This window comes from Rana temporaria, chromosome 1 (genome assembly GCF_905171775.1).
Source record: "Rana temporaria chromosome 1, aRanTem1.1, whole genome shotgun sequence".
Classification (NCBI taxonomy): domain Eukaryota; kingdom Metazoa; phylum Chordata; class Amphibia; order Anura; family Ranidae; genus Rana; species Rana temporaria.
The window spans coordinates 429,758,911-429,778,763 of record NC_053489.1 but is presented as its reverse complement, the minus strand read 5'-3'; the positions used below and the strand labels follow the sequence as shown (position 1 = coordinate 429,778,763).

The window sequence follows — 19,853 nt, the reverse complement described above, 5'->3', positions numbered from 1 at the left end:
CCAATGCATAGGTTCCTAAAGATAACGGCCCTCATATTGTAAAGTGCTGGGCAAACTGTTGGTGCTATATAAACCCTTATAACAGTGGTTCTCAACCTTCTAGTGCCGTGACCCCTTGATAAAATTTCTCAAGTTGTGGGGACCCCTAACAGTAGTTGGGATGAGTGGCAATGCTGGGGGGAGTTCTGATCAGCCAACTTATGTGCTCTTGATCAAGGTCATCTGCTGATCTGAGAACTATAGTGAGGACTTTTAATGGCAACTATAATCACAGGTAGTATTACTCTCTGTTTCAGCTTTGTGGTGTCTCGTAGCAGTAACATCTATGCCAATCTGGAGGTGTGGTCTCCTCCAGCCCCTCCCACTTCACATTCCTCACCAGTCAGCTGACCTCTAGTCTCTGCCCCCCACCCATGTCAAGAACTAAATGGGTGGCTGTGAAGTGGCTGAGTGGGCGGCCATGGGCTCCAGGAACAGCCCAGCTGGGCGGCCGCGAAAAGGCTGGAAGAGTGGTGCGGGCTTCAGGAAAATCCCAGGATTTGGTGACTCCCTGGCAAATCATCATTCGACCCCCGAGGGGGTCCCGACCCCTAGGTTGAGAACCACTGCCTTATAAAAGAGGTTTTGTACAAACCACCACCTTTACCCTCTATTAAGGGCAAGTAGGTTGACTACTACCTTAGTTTTAAACAGGTAAAGCTGTCCTATTCGATACATGGTTACCAATGTATAAAGGGGGGGGGGGGGGGCAAACTGTTAAATAACAAATAAGTAAAAAAAGGAAAGGATTTAATTTTATTGAAAATGGATTATGGCATTTCTGAAAAAAATCATAGATTCAGCAGGTAACGAAAAGAGTGAATAGTTCAGTAGGCACCATATGCCATCGAACAACAAATGCTGCCAAATGTTACATAACCCAGTAAATCGCAGCCAATAGCTTAAAAAAAAATATATTATCTATATAGAGATAGATTATATATATATATATATATATATATATATATATATATAGCTCTATATATCGGCAACTTAAAACATGAAATCACGTATGCATCAGATATACAAAATGTCTTTCACAGAAGTACTTTGCAAACATGATGGATATCCAATCAATCTAAAAGTGGCTTTATATAACTGATAATGAATCAATTACAATGATGAGTAAAGTATTGATCAACAGGAGACCAACATGAGAGGATACGATTACAATGTACAAATATATCAATGACGGCTCAAATAACTTTTTTTTTTAATCACTTTATTTTTATTTATTTTTCCATTTCTTGTTCCATACATAAATATGCCTATTCGGCATCCATTGCATTTTAATTGACATACATTATACAACATTTTTACGTTCCTATAATATTTCAATGTACGTCTCTATATTTTAATATCCCACCCCTTCCCCCACCCCCACCCCCACCCCCACCCCCTGTCCTCTGCATTCTACATAGAGAGTCTATCCATCACCAGTTTTGGTGGTGCGACACTCGCATCTCTCAACCAGGAATACCAAATCTCCTCAAATTTACCCTCTGCTTTCCTTCGTTTGTAGGCCAGGTATTCTCCGCCCAACAGGGAGTTGACATATGCAATCCATTGCTTACCTGTGGGGACCCCCGGGGGCCATCCAATAACGTGCAATAAGTTTTCTTGCCAAGTACAGCAATCTTCTTACCATATAGTACTTTCCTTTTGTGTACTCTCCAGGGTCGATGGCCCCTAACAAGTATACATGTGGATCCAATGGGACTGGTACCTGTGCCACTCTAGTGATGCACTGTGATACTTCCTCCCAGTACCTGTGAAGCTTTGGGCATCTCCTTATCAAATGTATGAAATCCCCCTGCTGGACTTTACACTTTGGACACATAGGGGTGTGCCTTCTTCCCCATCTATGTAATTGTGGCGCTGTTCTGTAAGCCCTGTGTAGGATAAAGAGATTCTCAAATAACTGTGATACATTTTTTACTCTAAGGTACCCGAGAAAGACACAAGGCCAACATTTGTGGTCAGAAGAAAAAAAAAGAGGTTTAACCTTAGTTTGTGGAAGGGGTTCTTTACTATTAGAGCATTAAAAATTGGAATCTGCGTCCCCCTAGAAGTGATAGTAGCTAGGAGTGCCAATGTCAAAAGATGTACGTCTTCATCAGGAAGCAGAATATAGAGGACTATGAGCATTGGTAGAGAGTAAAATCACATACTCACATGCAGGTTGAACCAGATGGGCCTGTGTTTTTTTTTTCAGCCTTAAGAACTATGCAACATTAGTTATCACATCATAATGACTTTAAACTTTCACTATATATATATATATATTTTTATTTATTTATTTATTTATTTATTTATTTATTTAGGTACTTATATAGCGCTGTCAATTTACACAGCGCTTTACATATACATTGTACATTCACACCGGTCCCTACCCTCAAGGACCTTACAATCTAAAGTCCCTAACTCACATGAGCTTGAACATGTAACAAGTTCCAAAGGTGAACTTATCCTTTCAGAAAGTAGATAATTTAATTACCTGGCCAGTGCTGAGATTACATAAGATGACATCACCCGTGGCAGTGGCAAGACACAAAGACTGCTGATCAGGGACATCCTGTATACCAACCACCTGACCACTTCCATCTTCAGGCAGATAACTCTCGGATGTTAGGGAGACGTCTGTAATTATCTAAAAATTAAAACAGTGTTGATATTAAAATATAATAAACATGTGCATTTCTAAATAAATTAAGAGATAAGATATGTAATATAATGAGCAGGAAGGCTAAATGCCTCCAATAGCAATGAAGTATAATGTAGGGTTGTGCCGATACCACTTTTTTAGGACCGAGTACAAGTACCGATACTTTTTTTTTAAGTACTCGCCGATACCGAATACCGATACTTTTTTTAAAATGTGTCCCCAAATGCAGCCATGTCCCCCCACATGTTGGGGAAAGTATTCTATTTAGGTATCGGGGGTATTTGCGGGAGTACAAGTACTCCCGCAAATACTCGGCATCGGTCCCGATACCGATACTGGTATCGGGACAACCCTAGGATAATGAGATCAGATGCTCCACCAAGCAGGAATTGGAAGAATCCAAGAAGGTAAATATAGGGCTATAAATTACACTTTCTACACCACGATCCCATTTTGCCTGTTAAAAAATGTTTCTCTTCAATAGTTTTTTAAAGACTAAGTTCACGTTTTATAAAGGAAAATAATAAATACAGTCAGTGGATTGCGGGTGCGTTGTCAGGCACCTGCATACCCTTCCTCCGGCTCTCTGTCCATACTTCTGTCTGCACTTTGAGTGGAGAGCAGGAAGACGATTCTGTGGACTACAAGGGCACCGATTATAACACTCGTAGTCCATTACAGGACTTTCATTTATTCACAGATCCCTGAGAATGAAACAAGCAGCTCTGCGGGGGGGAGGCGGTGGAGGGTTCAGCCGAGAGTGCAAGGGTCCATACGAGAGGAGAGGTAATTACACCATTTGACAAGCCTTTAAAGTTAAACTCCGGGCAAACAGCTAAATACATAGATAAAATACATATATAGGAGCCGTTTTACTTGTCACAGGAATTGTAAACTTTGGCCAAAGCACAGTGTTTCTTGGCAGGACAGAAAACCACATTTTTCTCTGTTACCGTTATGTAAAGCTAGCCATACGTTATGCAGTTTGCTTTCCTTCAACTCACGGTTGTGATCACAGTCAGTGTTGCTACAGAAATCTTTCCCACTATCGTGTCCTGCTGGCAGGGGAGCTTTACCCACTGGCTGGATACAGTGATCAATGCTGGCGGCTATAGCTGCTAGCAGTAAATCGCACACAAAAAAAATGTTAAAACACTGCATCGATGCTAAACTGGCTGAATTTCGCTCTGTCTCTGGCCGGCATAAAACGTACAAGTCTTAAACCTTCCCCAGCCTGTGAGTGGACAGTGAAAGAAACAACAGCCAGCAGAATGATGAGCTCATACAGTGCCTTGAAAAATTATTAATACCCTCAGATTTTTTTATGCTAGACCAACACAAAGTGGAACATAATTGTGAAGTGGAAGAAAAAAAGATAAAATGGTTTTACATTTTTTTAGAAATAAATATCTGAAAAAAAGTCTGGCATGTATTTGTATTTAGCCCCCTTTACTCTGCTACCCCTAACTAAAATCTAGTGGAACCAATTGCCTTCAGAAATCACTGAATTAGTAAATATAGTCAACCTGTGTGTAACTGAATCTCAGTATAAATACAGCTGTTCTGTGAAGCCCTTGGAGGTTTGTTAGAGAACCTTAGTGAACGAACAGCATCTTGAAGGCCAAGGAACACACCAGACAGGTCAGGGATAAAGTTGTGGAGAAGTTTAAAGCAGGGTCAGGTTATAAAAAAATATCCCAAGCTTTGAACATCTCACGGAGCACTGTTTACTCCATCATCCAAAAATTGAAAGAGTATGGCACAACTGCAATGCTACAAAAACTGTCCACCTAAACCAGTGTTTCTCAATTCCAGTCCTCAGGCCCCCCCAATAGGTCAGGTTTTCAGGATTTCCCTCAGATGAAAAGGCTGTGGTGATTACTAAGGCAGTGAAACTGATCAAATCACCTGTGCAAAATAATGGAAATCCTGAAAACCTGACCTGTTGGGGGGGCCTGAGGACTGGAATTGAGAGACACTGACCTAAACTGACAGGCCGGGCAAGGAGAACATTAATCAGAGAAGCAACCAAGAGGCCCATGGTAACTCTGGAGGAGCTGCAGAGATCTACAGCTCAGGTGGAAGAATCTATTAGTCCTGGCACTCCACAAATCTGGCCATTATGGAAGAGTGGCAAGAAGAAAGCCATTGTTAAAAAGAAGTCCCTTTTGCAGTTTGCGAGAAGCCATGTGGTGGACACAAACACGTGGAAGAAGGTGCTTTGGAATTGAACTTTTTGGCCTAAAAGCAAAACGCTATGTGTGGCAGAAAACTAACACTGCACATCATCCTGAACACACCGTCCCCACCGTGAAACATGGTGGTGGCAGCATCATGTTGTGGGGATGCTTTACTTCAGCAGGGACAGGGAAGCTAGTTAAAGTTGATGGGAAGATGGCTGGAGCCAAATACAGGGCAATCTTAGAAGAAAACCTGTGGAGTCTGCAAAAGACTGGGGTGGAGGTTCACCTTCCAGCAGGATAATGATCCTAAACATACAGCCAGAGCTACAATGGAATGCTATAGATCAGGGATATGCATTTAGCGGACCTCCAGCTGTTGCAGAACTACAAGTCCCATGAGGCATAGCAAGACTGACAGCCACAAGCATGACACCCAGAGGCAGAGGCATGATGGAACTTGTAGTTTTGCAACAGCTGGAGGTCCGCAAATTGCATATCCCTGGTTTAGATAAAAGAATATTCATGCGTTAGAACGGCCCAGTCAAAGTCCAGACCTAAATCCAATTAGGAATCTGTGGCAAGACTTAAAAATTGCTGTTTAAAGACACTCTCCATCTAATCTGACAGATTGGGCTATATTGCAAAGAAGAATGGGCAAACATTTCACTCTCTAGATGTTAAAAGCTGGTAGAGACATTCCCAAAAAGACTTGCAGCTGTAATTGCAGTGAAAGGCGGTTCTTCAAAGTATTGACTCAGGCGGGCTGAACACAAATGCACGCCATACTTTTCACATATTTGAACCGCCGATCACGCAGGCCCCGCGATCGGCGGTTACACAGACAAGGACTTGGATCTGTGTGTGTATACACACAGATCCACGTCCTTTCAGGGAGAGAGGAGACCAATGCTGTGTCCCTTGTACATAGGGACACAGATCGGTCACCTCCCCCAGTCAGTCCGCTCCCCCTACAGTTAGAACACTCACTAGGCTACACATTTAACCCCTTCCCTGCCCGCTAGTGTTAACCCCTTCCCTGCTAGTCACATTTATACAGCAATTAGTGCATATTTATAGCACTGATCGCTGTATAAAATTTGAATGGTGCCAAAAATGGGTCAAAAGTGTCCGATGTGTCCACCATAATGTCACAGTCCCAATAAAAATCGCAGATCGCCGCCAATACTAGTAAAAAAATTAATAATTCTGTCCCCTATTTTGTAGGCGCTATAACTTTTGCGCAAACCAGTCGCTTATTGCGATTTTTTTTTTACCAAAAATATGTAGAAGAATAAGTATCGGCCTAAACTGAGAAAAGCATTTTTTATTTTATTTTTTAATTGGGATATTTATTATAGCAACAAGTAAAAAATATTGTTTTTTTTTCTCAAAATTGTTGCTCTTTTTTTGTTTATAGCGCAAAAAATAAAAACCGCAGAGGTGTTCAAATACCACCAAAAGAAAGCTCTATTTGTGGGGGGGGGGGACATCAATTTTGTTTGGGAGCCACGTCACGCGACTGTCAGTTAAAGCTAAGCAGTGCCGGAAGCTGAAATTTCGCCTGGGCAGGAGGGGGGTATATGTGCCCAGTAAGCAAGTGGTTAAAGGAACCTATTTAGAAAATAAAAAACAAACCTTTACAACCTCTTTAATGGGATCTAAAGACCAAACCAGAAACAAATCGACATACAATGAATACACATGGTATCAGTTACCTGTTCTGTTTTGGGGTCTAACTCCACAAAACCATAATTTGAACCAATGAGAACAGTTCCAGTGTCGGTGCGCATGGAGCTGCATTGTGGGATACCCATGCCTTGAGCTGATCTGCACTGCAGAGTATTGAGTAACTTAAGGTTTCGCATTTTGACGATGTTTACCAAAGAGCTGCAGAAAGAGAAAATAATATCATTCTGAATTATACGATATGAATTGGTTTGGATAGATTGGTAAATATGTTAACACACCTCTGAAAAACCATAGCAGAGAAAATCATGAAGGAATTTTGCCAAGATTGAAGTATATCTCAACCCAATAACAAAAATATAATTTATTGCAGCTTACCAGTCTTTAGATGCGGTGGCCGCATTAGGTTTCTGCACATCTAGTTAGCATAGCAGGAGATTGTGACTGTCTTGCTATGGAGCCAGTTCATCTCTGCAGCTGCTCCGATGTGAATTGCACAGGGGTCCTGTGTGTCTTTTGGTTAGTTCCAGGTCCGAATTCAGCCCAAAATTTGGGATGAAATCAGCCATGAAACAGTGAAAGGAGACCCACCGGACCCCTGCGTTCTCCAGTGTAAACCCAGCCTTAGTTTTTTTTTTTTTTTTCACCTGGTGATCTTGCCAGTTACACACTTCCCATCCTCACTGATCATGCTGTATCTATGGAGGAGTAGAATTGTCACCCTAGGCTGCTCTCTTGATTTGGACTACAAACACCTTGCCCTCTGCTCACTTCTTTTACATAAAAGGAAGGTAGTGGTTTGAAGTTCATTGAAGATAGCTTAAAAATTTGATAACATGTTTCAGCCCATAGAAAGTTATAACGATACTAGATTTTCATCAACAGGTATTTTCTGTACTTGAAGAAAATGTACCTATCCTAAAAAAAGAAAACAAATACAGCCACCACATCTAAGAACTGGTAAGCTGCAATATATTACATGTTATGTTATTGGATTTAGATATACTTGGGGTCGTCCCGATACTAGTATCGGTACCGATACCAAGCATTTGTGCGAGTACTTGTACTCGCACAAATGCTTCCGATGCCTGACCCAATACTTGGTCGGCAGCAAGCAGACTTAGTGGGCGGGCGGCGGCAGTAGGCGAATCGGCCTGCCTCAGTGGACAGAGCGGGCGAATGGATTCAGTGGGCGGGCGGCGTCAGTAGGCGGAGTGGTCGCTGTCAGCTTGGACATCCGCCGCCCATCTTGGCACACCCTGCACTTGGCCACAGTAATCCAGCAGCTGACATCTTGTTACACCCAGCCCATATAGTTCGGCTGGGTGTAACAAGATGTCTGCTGTTACTTACTGATGCCGAGTGCATGGTGTACCAAGATGCGTGCTGCAGCATAGCATTTCCTCATGTCATTTAATGCTGCATTTCAGTGCCTGCCCATAAGTGCCACCCACCTGTGCCATCAGTGCCACCTACCAGTGCCCATAACTGCCACCTGTAAGTGCCATCAGTGCCCATAACTGCCAGCGCCCATAGGTGCCACCTATCAGTGCCCATCAGTCAAACTGTCACATGGCATTAAAAAACAAAAGTGTCGGTATCGGCAAGTACATGGAAAAAAAGTGGTATCAGCACAACCCTACTGGATATATACATGCAAAATAAATGTGAAATTAATAATGAAAAAAAAAAAAAAAAAAAAAGGAAATATTGCCAGGAAATAAAACTCAAACCCTCAAATATTAAAGTTGTATTAAACCCCAAAACAAAAATGTAATATTTTAGCTCAACAATTCTTAGATGTAGTGGCTACATTCGTTTCCTTTTTTAGACTTTTTACCTTATTTTCACATGGTGATCCGATCGGTAAGGCTGCATTTCCACCTTGGTGTTTTGAGACACGGGCGGAATCGCCGCAATTTAAAAAAGCTCTGCTAAAATGACAAATCGCACAATGCGCATTTCTGATGCCATTCATTTTAAGGACACCTACAAACGCGGTGCAGTTCTGCTGTGATAAATCACGCTGCAATTGCGGCAAACACATTGGCGTAAAGCTTGTCGCCCAAAAAAGGATCCGGGGCTTCTTTCGGGTGACAGGCTTTGCACAATGCGGATTGCAGCGTGATTTATCGAGCCATAAGAAATACACATTGTGCAATTTGTCATTTCAGCAAAGCTTTTTGAAATCGCATTTAGAACAGTGATTCCGACTGCGATTTAAAATGCCCAGGTGTGAATGAAGCCTTAGGCTGGGTTCACACCATTGCAAATTGGATAAGGGTTTCCTGCAATAGCAGGAGATTTTGACCGGCGCTCTATGGAGCTGGTTCACATATCTCCACAGTGGGTCCGCTGCGATTTGCGTAAAAACGCTGTGCGTGTTTTGGTCCATTTCAGGTCCCAATTCAGCCCAAAATCCAGGCTGAAATCAGACCATCAATGGTGAACCAGGACGTGCCAAACCCCTGCTGTGAGTCGCATGCGGCTCATATGTGAACCCAGCCTTAGACTGTTATTTTTCAACTGACCACGCTGTCCAGATAAATTAGCAGTTAGCAGCAGCCTTTACATTCTCAAACGTGTATACACAGATCAGCCCCTGGCTGTTCCTCCTCACCTTATAAGCCTCTGTACAGTAACACAGTACAATGATCACTGGGAGAGAGGAGACTGAGGAAATGCTTCCACCTGCCTGCAGCAGACTGACATACAAGGTAATTTCTAACTGCACTTTAAAGGGAATAAGCTACAGATCAAATAACATGGCAACGATATGGCAGTGTGTCCTATTGTTTAGAAACCAGACGGACACACCAGTGCAGGAATGATTGCAATGCCTTATAACAGATGCTGTATGTTAGCATCTATAAACGAACAGTATATCACATACCAGAGCTCGGTGCACTATCCACGTTTCCTGCTTCCCATGCAGTGCCAGAAGCCCATCATTCACTGCAACACACTCCTGTCTACTTCTCAGCCCCCAGCGCTGTCACTTATTTTGAACGGCTGAAAGCTGGCGAGACATGTTTCCGAAGACCAAGGCTTCGTGATAATGAGCCGAGAGGCCAAACCAAAATGGCTCCTCCGAGTGGAGACAAAACTCATCATACTACTTGTGCTCTAGTACGCTTATGTGACGTCTTTCCGCCTTCCAATGTCTAGAAGGACGGGTGGCCATGTTTGAGATGGGCAAAATAAAATGTAAAAAGTTGCCAGAGTTTTTGGGGTGTTTATTTGGAAAGGTACAGGTTATCCTTTAAACGAAGACTGATATATACAAAAGATATGTTTCTTCTTTAAACCTGACACTGTTATTATATATAGGGTAGAGGTGCACCACTCACAAATAAAGTAAAAAAAAAAGTATATATATATATATATATATATATATATATATATATATATATATATATATATATATATATATATATATATATATATATATATATATATATATATATATATACTCAGCTTTCCTTCAACTGTGTCGCACGTGATTATTCTAACATAAAGGGAATATGTCTAACCAGCCGTTGGTGTTCAGAAGGTGATTCCACTGCCTCCTGAATGTCTCTTCATAGCAAACCAGCAGTCTGTAAGGCCTGGCTCACACCTATGCATTTTGTAGTGCGTTTTCAGTTTTGCAGAAACACACCTTACAGTAAGGTGACCAGATTTTTAAAATGAAATCCGGGGAGATATATTTTTTTCTTTTTTACTAGTAATGGCAGCAATCAGCGTCTCTCTGCCCATCGCCGCCTGCCTCATAGCCTGTCAAGTCTCACTCTCTGGGCCCCGGCTACTACCGGGTGGGGTGCGGAGGAAGATCCCTCCACCAGGAAGGCAAGGAGATAAACAATCAGGCGGCTGGCCGGGACTTGAGCCAAGGCAGAAGAACATGTGAGCGGAGCTGAATGGGCATGCGCCCTAAACTGATGAAATATTCCCTCCGCTCTGACCAGCACATGATCATCCGAAAGGGGCACAAATAATGGGAAAAAAAATACACCCCCCCTAAGCTAGTAGGAGCGGCGGAGGGGGGGGGTGTAATTCAGATTTTTTTTTATTCTGCACTGAATGTCTTTGAAATTGCCCCAGCCCCTGTTCAAATCCAATCTGGGGACAACACCAGGGACAGACTTGATCCGGGGACAGTGTCCTCAATCCGGGGACTGTCCCATGAAACCGGGGATGTCTGGTCACCCTACCTTAGGGCATGGATCTTCAAACTATGGCCCTCCAGTTGTTCAGGAACTCCAATTCCCATCATGCCCAGTCATGTCTGTGAATGTCAGAGTTTTACAATGCCTCATGGGATGTGTAGTTCCGCAACAGCTGGAGGGCCGTAGTTTGAGGATCCCTGCCTTAGGGTGACCACGTGTCCCGGATTGTCCGGGACAGTCCCGCATTCTGCAGGTCTGTCCCGGGCACCTTCACTCTGGGACAATACAGTGTTCCCTGGAATGAAACTGACACAGGTCCCAGCATCAGTCCCTCAGAGCTTAAGATGTGACACCCCCGCAAATAGTGAAGAACTACAGGTCCCAGCATAGATCTGTAAAATCTATGGGATCACACCCTTAGATGTCATAGGTTCATGCTGGGAGTTTTGAATGGAGGGGGGGTCGTCACATCTTTAGATATCAGGGGTTCATGCTGGGACTTGTAGTCCTTTACTTTGGGGGTTGTGACCTCCCCAAAGTTAAGGACTACAGGTCCCAGCATGACACCCCAGAGCTGAAGATGTGGAAAGCGCCAGGGACTTTTTTCTGGTTTTTGGCTCCATAGACTTCAATGGAAGGTGTGAATCAGGCCTAAGGGGACCAGCATGTCACACAGCAAGTCAGGCGTTTTGCTCATGGTTGCACCCTGGGCCTCATTGACTTGAAGCAGAATTGTATTCTTTCAATAAAGATTGACTGTTTTCTGCTGCTAGTATTAGTAAATAGATCAAAAAGTGTATTGTATTTACTTGTTTTAAACTTTTTTTTTCCAGTTATTTCCTGGTTGGTGGCCTAGGCCAAAATGATGTAATACATCCCAGCAGTCATCAGTGGGGGAGGAAGGGCTTTCTCAGCTAAGCACACCCTCCTGTCTGAAAGCCTGAGCTAAGGGCAGATAAATTTCAGGAAGTAAATGATACTTGAATGCCCCTACTCAAGATGGCCATGGCCAGTAATGCTAGGTGGGGAATTTTTCAAAGTGTTTTTTTTTAGCAAAATAAAGCATAGAGACATGAATAGATAAGTGTGTTTGCTTTGAATATTAATCACTTCCCACTGACCTGGCACATATATGTAGGGGTGCCACCTTTTCTTCAAGCCAAACACTTTAGCAGCCTGGGAGCAGGTTTGGTATCACTGGGATGCAGGGTGATGATGTCAGTAATAGCAATTTGACCACAAACACTGTTCGCTTCAGCACGCTATGCACACCACATAACTATTCTCCTTGGGGCACAGTTATGTGGTACACATTGCGTGCCGAAGTGAACAGTGTTTGTGGTCAAATTGCTATTGCTGACATCATCACGGTGCATCCCAAACCTGCTCCCAGACAGACGCCCGCAGCTCCCAGACAGCAACAGATTTCTGTATGACTATCTTGGTTATCTGGGGAGCCACAACCCGGTCTGAATAATGTGTCTGGGTTTCAGCACGCCTGAAACCTGGGCACAATTCAAAACTCGAACTATCTGGGTGAATCTTTTCTGGGTGAATCTTTCAATGCATACTTGCGAATGGGCACCTTTCCGATCATGTGATCGATGTGACTGCCAATCAGTCCCAGCATTTAGATCCACTTGAAGAATAAGTTCACCTTTTGTAACATATTACATGTTGCATCCATATTCAGGGTGTAACATGTAACACGTAACATGTTACAGATGCACCGGCCCCCGCTAACTCCGAACCCCAAGTCTGACAGCTAGCAGGGTATCTTCTCCCTCCTGCTATCTGTCATAATCTGAAAAAGATGCAGCTCTGCCCACCAGCCGTGTCATCTATTCACAGTGTTCTGTGAATCAGAAAACTACAAGGTCCAACTTACAACTGTCAGCTTGTGGTTCTCAATGAACTCCCACGGCGCTGTTGAGCGCTGTGATAGTTCATGGATGCTTCCTGCTAGTGTGTATGTATGTGTGTGTATATATATATATATATAAAATCTCTTACACTAAAGTTTTGCTTTACAGACACGTATTATTTTGTATGTTCTCCTGAGGAAGGGAGCGTTGACTCACAAAACGCAGAGTTTTCAAGATGCATGCTTTCATCTACATATGTATTGATATATAGTCTTTTCAATAGATTGAGAACATTTCAGCTGATAATATTATGATGTTGAATCTAAAGTTTCAGTATCTAGGTGACACTGGAGTGCAACAGCTGTTTTTTCTGCTAGTTCCGATGTCCCCCCTGTCCATCCAGGTATTTAAAGTGTGGTGAGTGACATCTCAGGATAGCTTTCATTCCCAGTCGATGCCTCTTACGGGGAAACGCCAGTATCACTCGGGCATTTGTAGGATAAAGTTTCTGCCACAGACCCTCCTTGGTGAACTTGAACTTGGGAGAAAGTTTCTGCCACAGACCCCTCTCAATGAGCCTCAGAAGATACCTCTGCCACAGGTCCCCTCTGGGTTGAATACCTTGAGATATGCCTCCTTAATTGAGTTACGTCTGGATCTCCTTCAGCTTGTCGCTTATGTACCGACTGACAGGTGATCAGTCCCGCAGTGCCTGGCTACCTGTGATCCCCGGTGGTTTCATCCAAGCCCTATTGGACCGCCAGCCTCTCAATGGCGCTCCTCAGACCAATTCCCCCACCGAACAGCACACTGCTTGGGATCTTAAAAAGAGGGAACCCAGTCACTCACTGAATCCCCATCGCTGGTTCAGATGCTCCGGGCCATGGGCCCGAAACTAGGAAGACCTCGTGGCACGCATGCCTCGGCCTGGTAGGCCATAGCGCCGGGGCGCCGTGATGTGGCCACCCTAAAGGTGGGTGCCACACTCGACGAAGAAGGACCCAAAACCAATGGTGTCTACCCCATAAATACCCCTCCCAGCATGCACAGCGAGGACAAACCCCCATGATTGGCTGCTGGGAAAGAGCACCCAAACCTTGACTCCACTGCTGCCACCTGCAGCACTGGGGCTGGAAGAACACCCCAATACAGCATAATGGACTTACAGCACAGCCAAGCTGAGACAGAGACCGCATAATTGCTCTAACAATCAGAATCAGAGTTTAACTGCACTCTGATCTACACATAAATTTAGATAGCACCAGTACTTTATAGTACATAGGCGCTACACATATGATATATATATATATATATATATATATATATATATATATATATATATATATATATATTCAACAGGTAGATTGATCTGTAGGGTAAGTGCAAGATATTTAATTTTACAATTTTCTATTTTTGTTTACTTTTTACATTTTTATTTCAGTTTTATCATTATAATAAAGATGAATTCTAGGTATTGCTAATTTAACATAGTTAAATTTTTCCAGCTTGGGTGGTTGCTTCCTTGACTCGGGAAGACGTACCAGCACATCCTCCCATTCCTGCGATGTGATCTGTGAAGGACACAGCAGATCACAGATCAGGGTAACCTTTTGATCGTTGTAACCAATCACAGTAGTAAACATTCATGCAGGCTTTGAACAGTGAATAGCACCTGTACTGAGCAAGTGACCTTCTGTGTTTACAATTTAGCAGGGAAGCAGCTCTGCTCAGGACCCAGAAGCTAGTGCAGATCACTGTAGTAGCAGTGCCCAATACAGTGATTTCCAGGTTGCATGGGGATCCCACACAGGGCAAAAGGGGCAGCTGCCCTGGGCCCAGTCATTGCTGTGGGGCCCAAAGCAGTTGCCCATTGAGCCCACAAATAGTTGATAAATGGATTCGAGAGGGCCCAAGACAATGTGTGCCAAGGGTCCAATCAATATTAAAGATGGCTTTGATCCCACAGGTATGGCACATACATACTTACATTGGTCCAGGTGGACCAATGTAACTATGTGAAAAATGCAATACCCAGGGATGGACTGGCCATAGGGACTACAGGGAGTTTCCCGGTGGGCCGATGGCTCAGTGGGCCGTTTTTTGAATCCGAGATGCTGCTTGGAGGACTTTTTTTAACGCCCTGGCAGCGCCCCAGTGTGAAAGCACTCAGGCTTTCACTCTGGGACTGCAGCGGAATCGTTTTTCAGTCGCTTTACAGGCGCCTAAAAACGCCTCAGTGTAAAAAGGGGTCCTACACTCACCCCCTCTCTTTTACACTCACTCTCTTTTTCTTACACTCACCCCCTCTTCCTCAACCCTCCCTCTCACCCCCTTTCCCTCAACCCTCCCTCTCTCTCTCTCATTCCCCTCTCTCTCACCCTCTCATGATATACAATAATGGATGTAAGGGCCTTTTTGGTGGGCGTGTTTTTTCGGGGGGGTGGGGGCAGCATTTTATTGAATTAAAGTGGGCCGGTCTGGATGAAGTCCAGGGCCGAATTTTTGTCCCAGTCCAGCCCTGGCAATACCTGGAGCCCATGTTTAATTGGTGCCAGGGAGAAATATGGACCCGCAAAGTAATAGATTTCTATTTGCCAAGTTTGTCTCACCTAAGTGCAAACTTATGATTTTTTTAATTATTATTATTTTTTATAATACATTTTATTGATCAGCACTACCAGCATGCTCTGGTTTTCTGTTTTCTTTTCTGTTACTGTGACCTTCCTGTTGTCACAAAGTCTGTATTTGTTGTGACTACGTATATGCAGTTATAGCAAACATGCCAGCATTCCAGAGAACGCTGTCTCAGGTGAGAAGCAAAACCAAAGACGTATGTCTGTAGGTATATTTACCATGAAAACTTTCTCTTATTGTGCAGTGATATAAAAATCAGACAAAACTTTCTTAAAAAAAAAAAAAATCTGACAAAACCTACCATCATGTGCATATATTTTTCAAAATGCAAGCATACCACGATTGCTCAATCAGGTCAACAGGCACTGGCTTGAAGAACTGCTGGGCCCTCCCCAGACACTGGGAGGATTTCCTAAGGGAGACGTCATGGTATGTATGGCAAAATCTAGCTGTTGGGACATAGACTATGACACATGCTAAAGAATATGACTGTCAGTAGAGGCACCCTGATTTCTGTATGCACAGTGTCATGAGATCTCATATACCAGGCAGGCGGATGGAATGTTATGTGGAGAATAGAATCCTGTATTAACTTGCTGAGCTGATTCACAGCTCTGTTCAGGAAGTCAGTGAGATTGTGGATCTACGAGAAACAGCATTGCTGTGCTAACTGGGTATGTCTGCCTTGAAAGTCTAATGTATTCAACCGTTGACCTTTATCAGGCTTGTGTTCATGTATTATTTATGTTATTTTCTTATTATTATGTTATTGTTATTTCATAAAAATAGAGAGTATTTACTGTGCTTGGGTTCTAGCATAAAATTGTAGGTAACAATAATAACACAGGAAAATTGATCTATTTTTCTTATTGGTATTTCATATTATTATTTATGTTTATTTACATTTTTTTATTAATATAATATTTATTTTGTGTCAAACCGTTCTTTGGGTAAATATGTAATGCTTTGTCTTCTCTGTTCTGATAAGCACTCCTATTGGTGTTTACAACTTTCTAGATCTTGGTGATTATAATACTTCCTTCTTAGGCCGAGTACTCACGATCAAACATGTCCGATGAAACCGGTCCGCGGCGACGTGGGCGGCCTGCCTTTAAAAGGCTTCCACGCATGCGTCAAAGTCATTCGACGCATGCGAGGGATGGCGGGCGGCAGGACATGTACGTTAGGTCTGTACAGACGACCGTACATGTCCGGGCGGACAGGTTTCCAGCGGACTGTTTTTAAGCAAGTCCAGGAAACAGTTGTCTGCTGGAAACCTGTCCGATCCGCCTGAAAATGGTCCGCTCGGGCCTCCACACAGCCAAACATGTCTGCTGAAACTGGTCCGCGGACCAGTTTCAGCAGACATGTTTGGTCGTGAGTACGGGGCCTTAGAAGCATTTATTTTTAAAGGTTAGATTCAACTAATGCCAGTGGATGCTGTTGGTAAAAATAATTTCTGTTGCACACTGTCGGTGTCTGTAGTCCTGTCATACTGGAATATCTGTATATTCCAGATAAGTGAGCATGTCTCACTTCCTGTGAATGACCACAAAACTTAAAGAGACCCTGTTGCAAAACACACACACACACACACACACACACACACATATATATAAAGGCTGTGCAAATTAACTTTTAATTATTCGATTAATCTTTAATTTTTTTGATCGATCAAAATCTTTTTGATCGATTACAATTCTTTTGATTGGTACTCACTTCTCCGCCAGCTTCTGGGCCTTCAGGGAGTTCCGCCGGAGATCCAGTAACATCACGGACACCGGCGGGGCTTGCCGTGTCCATCTGAAGGGCTCCTTTGCTGTGCCTTTATATCTGCATGCCAGCGGGACCTTCCTATCTGCCACACGCAAGGGCTGTTACACTTTCCTCTATCACTTCCCTCTATCAACCTGGGATTCTACAACCATCCACTAGGAGTTGTGATAGTTCCCTTCATGGGACATCTACATGCCGACGGATTGATGTTAACCTCTCCTCATCTGGATTCAGCAGTGGTATCGTTGTACACATTTTTATACCAGTATCATACTTGGCTACATGTTTTTATGACTGCTTTTGTTACCGTTTGGTATTACTCGCACCATTTTTACAGTTTATGTAGCTACATCGATTCTATCTCCAGTGCAATATTTATTTGGTTACCTACTTGAAGACTATAAAAGTTTTAATGCTATTCCCATCGAGTGCTGCCTTTGTGTGTTTTTGTATCCTGCTATCCATTTTTCCAGTGGTTGGTAGCTGAACTGGGAATCAGCCTGCAAGGAGATCAGCTAAAAGTAGTTGGATCTGTATGTGCATTATAATTAATCGAAATTAGTCGATTAATCGATTTAAAAAAAAAAAACGATTAATCGAACAGAAAAAATTTGATCAGTAACAGCCCTATATATATATATATATAGATAGATAGAACTACCCCCGAAGGAGCTGCTGGTTTTTGTTTTGGGTGGCACGTTACCTCTGTTTCTTCGCCGTCTAGGGTACTTGATGAGAGTTGCAATAAAGGGAATGTCTTTTCTGTGCTTTTATTACCCAGCCGGGTAAAAACGATAATAGTAGAATTGAGTGAAGCGAGAGGAGAAAAGGAAATGGCAAATTCAGGTGTAACTTGGTAGGGAAACAGTCCTGCTTCCAACGACAACTTTACATCGTCACTCTATCCAGAGTGGGTATAGTGCATCTGGACATGCCTCTCTCACCAGCCTGGCAGCCAGAGTGTCAAGGATAGGGTGACCAGACATCCCCAGTTTCAGGGGACAGTCCCCTGATTGAGGACACTGTCCCCAGACCAAGTCTGTCCCCGGTTTTGTCCCCAGATTGGATTTAATAGGGGGCAGGGGCAATTTCAAAGACAATCAGTGCAGAATTAAAATAAAAAAAAATAGAATTACACACTTTCGCTCTGCCGTGCCTACTAGCATAGGGGGGTTGTATTTTTCCCATTATCTGTGCCCCTTTCTGATGATCATGTGCTGGTCAGAGCGGTAATATTTTTTCAGTTTCGGGCGCATGCCCATTCAGCTCCGCTCGCATGTTCTTCCGCCTTGGCTCAAATCCTGGCCAGCCACTTGCCTATCTCCTTGCCTTCCCTGGAGGAGTGATCTTCCTCCGCTTCCCATCCAGTAGTAGCCGAGGCCCGAAGAGTAAGACTTGAGAGTCTGTGAGGTGGGTGGCGACGGGCAGAGAGTCGCTGATTGTTGCCATTACTAGTAAAGAAAAAATATGTCCCCGGATTTCATTTTAAAAATCTGGTCACCTTAACTTAGGATGAAGTCTCTGCCACAGACCCTCCTAATGCCCTGTACACACAATCGGTACTTCTGATGAAAACGGTCCGATGGACCGTTTTCATCGGACAAACCGATCGTGTGTGGGCCCCATCGTTTTTTTCCCCCATCGGTGAAAAAAAATAGAACCTGTTTTAAAATGTTCTGATGGTTAAAAAAACGATAGAACAAACCGATCGCATGCTCAGAATCAAGTCGACGCATGCTCGGAAGCATTTGACTTTATTTTTCTCTGCACGTCATTTTGTTTTACATCACCGCGTTGGACACGATCGGATTTTTAACTGATGGTGTGTAGACAAGACTGATGAAAGTCAGCTTCATCGGATATCTGATGAAAAAATCCATCGGTCCATTTTCATCGGATGAACCGATCGTGTGTACATGGCATAATAGTTTGGAGATGATTATGGTCCGGAATCCTCTTTTAGTAGATTCAGCACCCGGATCTCAGAACCCAGGTTGTCCCCCGATGAATGGACAGGCCCCTCCTGGAACACCAGCCTTGTGCTTGGTATTTTTTTTTTGGACAGACTCCTCATCGGTCAGCTTCTTCCAATGGGACAGACAGCTCAGGACCCCCTTCAGATTGGGGACCCAGTCAATCACTGTGTCCGTAAAGCAGATCAATTGCTCCGGGCCAACGTGGTCCCGGAACTAGGAACACTGCTACCCACGCACACCCCGGCCAGGAGGGCCATATGGGGAGGGGGTGTCGTGGAATGGCTACCCCAATGGTGGGCGCCACACGAGGAAGAACCCCATGGAAATGGCGTCTGCCCCCTTTATACCCCTCCCCACCATGCACAGCGAGGTGGCCCAACCCCTGACTGGCTGGGCCAGGGGTGAGGGGAGTCCCCGGACAGCCCACAGTACAGTCAAGCTAGAGCAAAGACCCAAATTCAAACAATTAAACCAGTTCAGAGCCAACTTTTTCTCTGAACCTTTCCTCTAAATTTCACATAGCACTGGCCCTGATAATAGCCAGGCGCTACATATATATATATATATATATATATATATATATATACAGTATATATATATATATACACACTATATATATATATATATATATATATATATATATATATATATATATATATATATATATATATATATATATATATATATAAATATAAATGCACATTTGTAAAATAACGTTTTAAAACTTGACTTAGGCCTTAGGCTGACCATACATGATCGAATTTCGAAAGAATTTTCTTTTGATAATCAAACATTTCATGCGTTTTGTGCAGTGCCGGTGCTAGGCAATTTTTCTCCCTAGGCGAGACCAGCTACTTGCC

General features: G+C 43.4%; 2 protein-coding genes across 3 annotated transcripts in view; one reads left to right on the top strand and one right to left on the bottom strand.

Annotated features, from left to right (window-relative positions):
- The window catches only part of ELP1 (elongator acetyltransferase complex subunit 1), a 133,067-nt gene extending 123,483 nt beyond the window's left edge, over positions 1-9,584 (bottom strand). The window contains exons 1-3 of one of the 2 annotated variants that reach the window (XM_040325453.1): positions 9,467-9,584; positions 6,603-6,774; positions 2,537-2,689 (exon numbers count right to left, since the gene is read on the bottom strand). In XM_040325453.1, coding sequence (XP_040181387.1) covers positions 2,537-2,689; positions 6,603-6,752 — 303 coding nt within the window. In that variant the 5' untranslated portion in view covers positions 6,753-6,774; positions 9,467-9,584. Of the gene's footprint in view, positions 1-2,536; positions 2,690-6,602; positions 6,775-9,193; positions 9,393-9,466 lie in introns of those variants that run through there. The other variant, XM_040325461.1, reaches the window with a different exon arrangement.
- A 6,057-nt stretch (positions 9,585-15,641) lies between these two features.
- Positions 15,642-19,853, top strand: part of TBC1D2 (TBC1 domain family member 2) — a 79,858-nt gene continuing 75,646 nt past the window's right edge. Inside the window, exon 1 of the mRNA XM_040325441.1 lies at positions 15,642-15,915. The gene's annotated coding sequence lies outside the window, so the exon portion shown is untranslated. The remainder of the gene's footprint in view (positions 15,916-19,853) is intronic.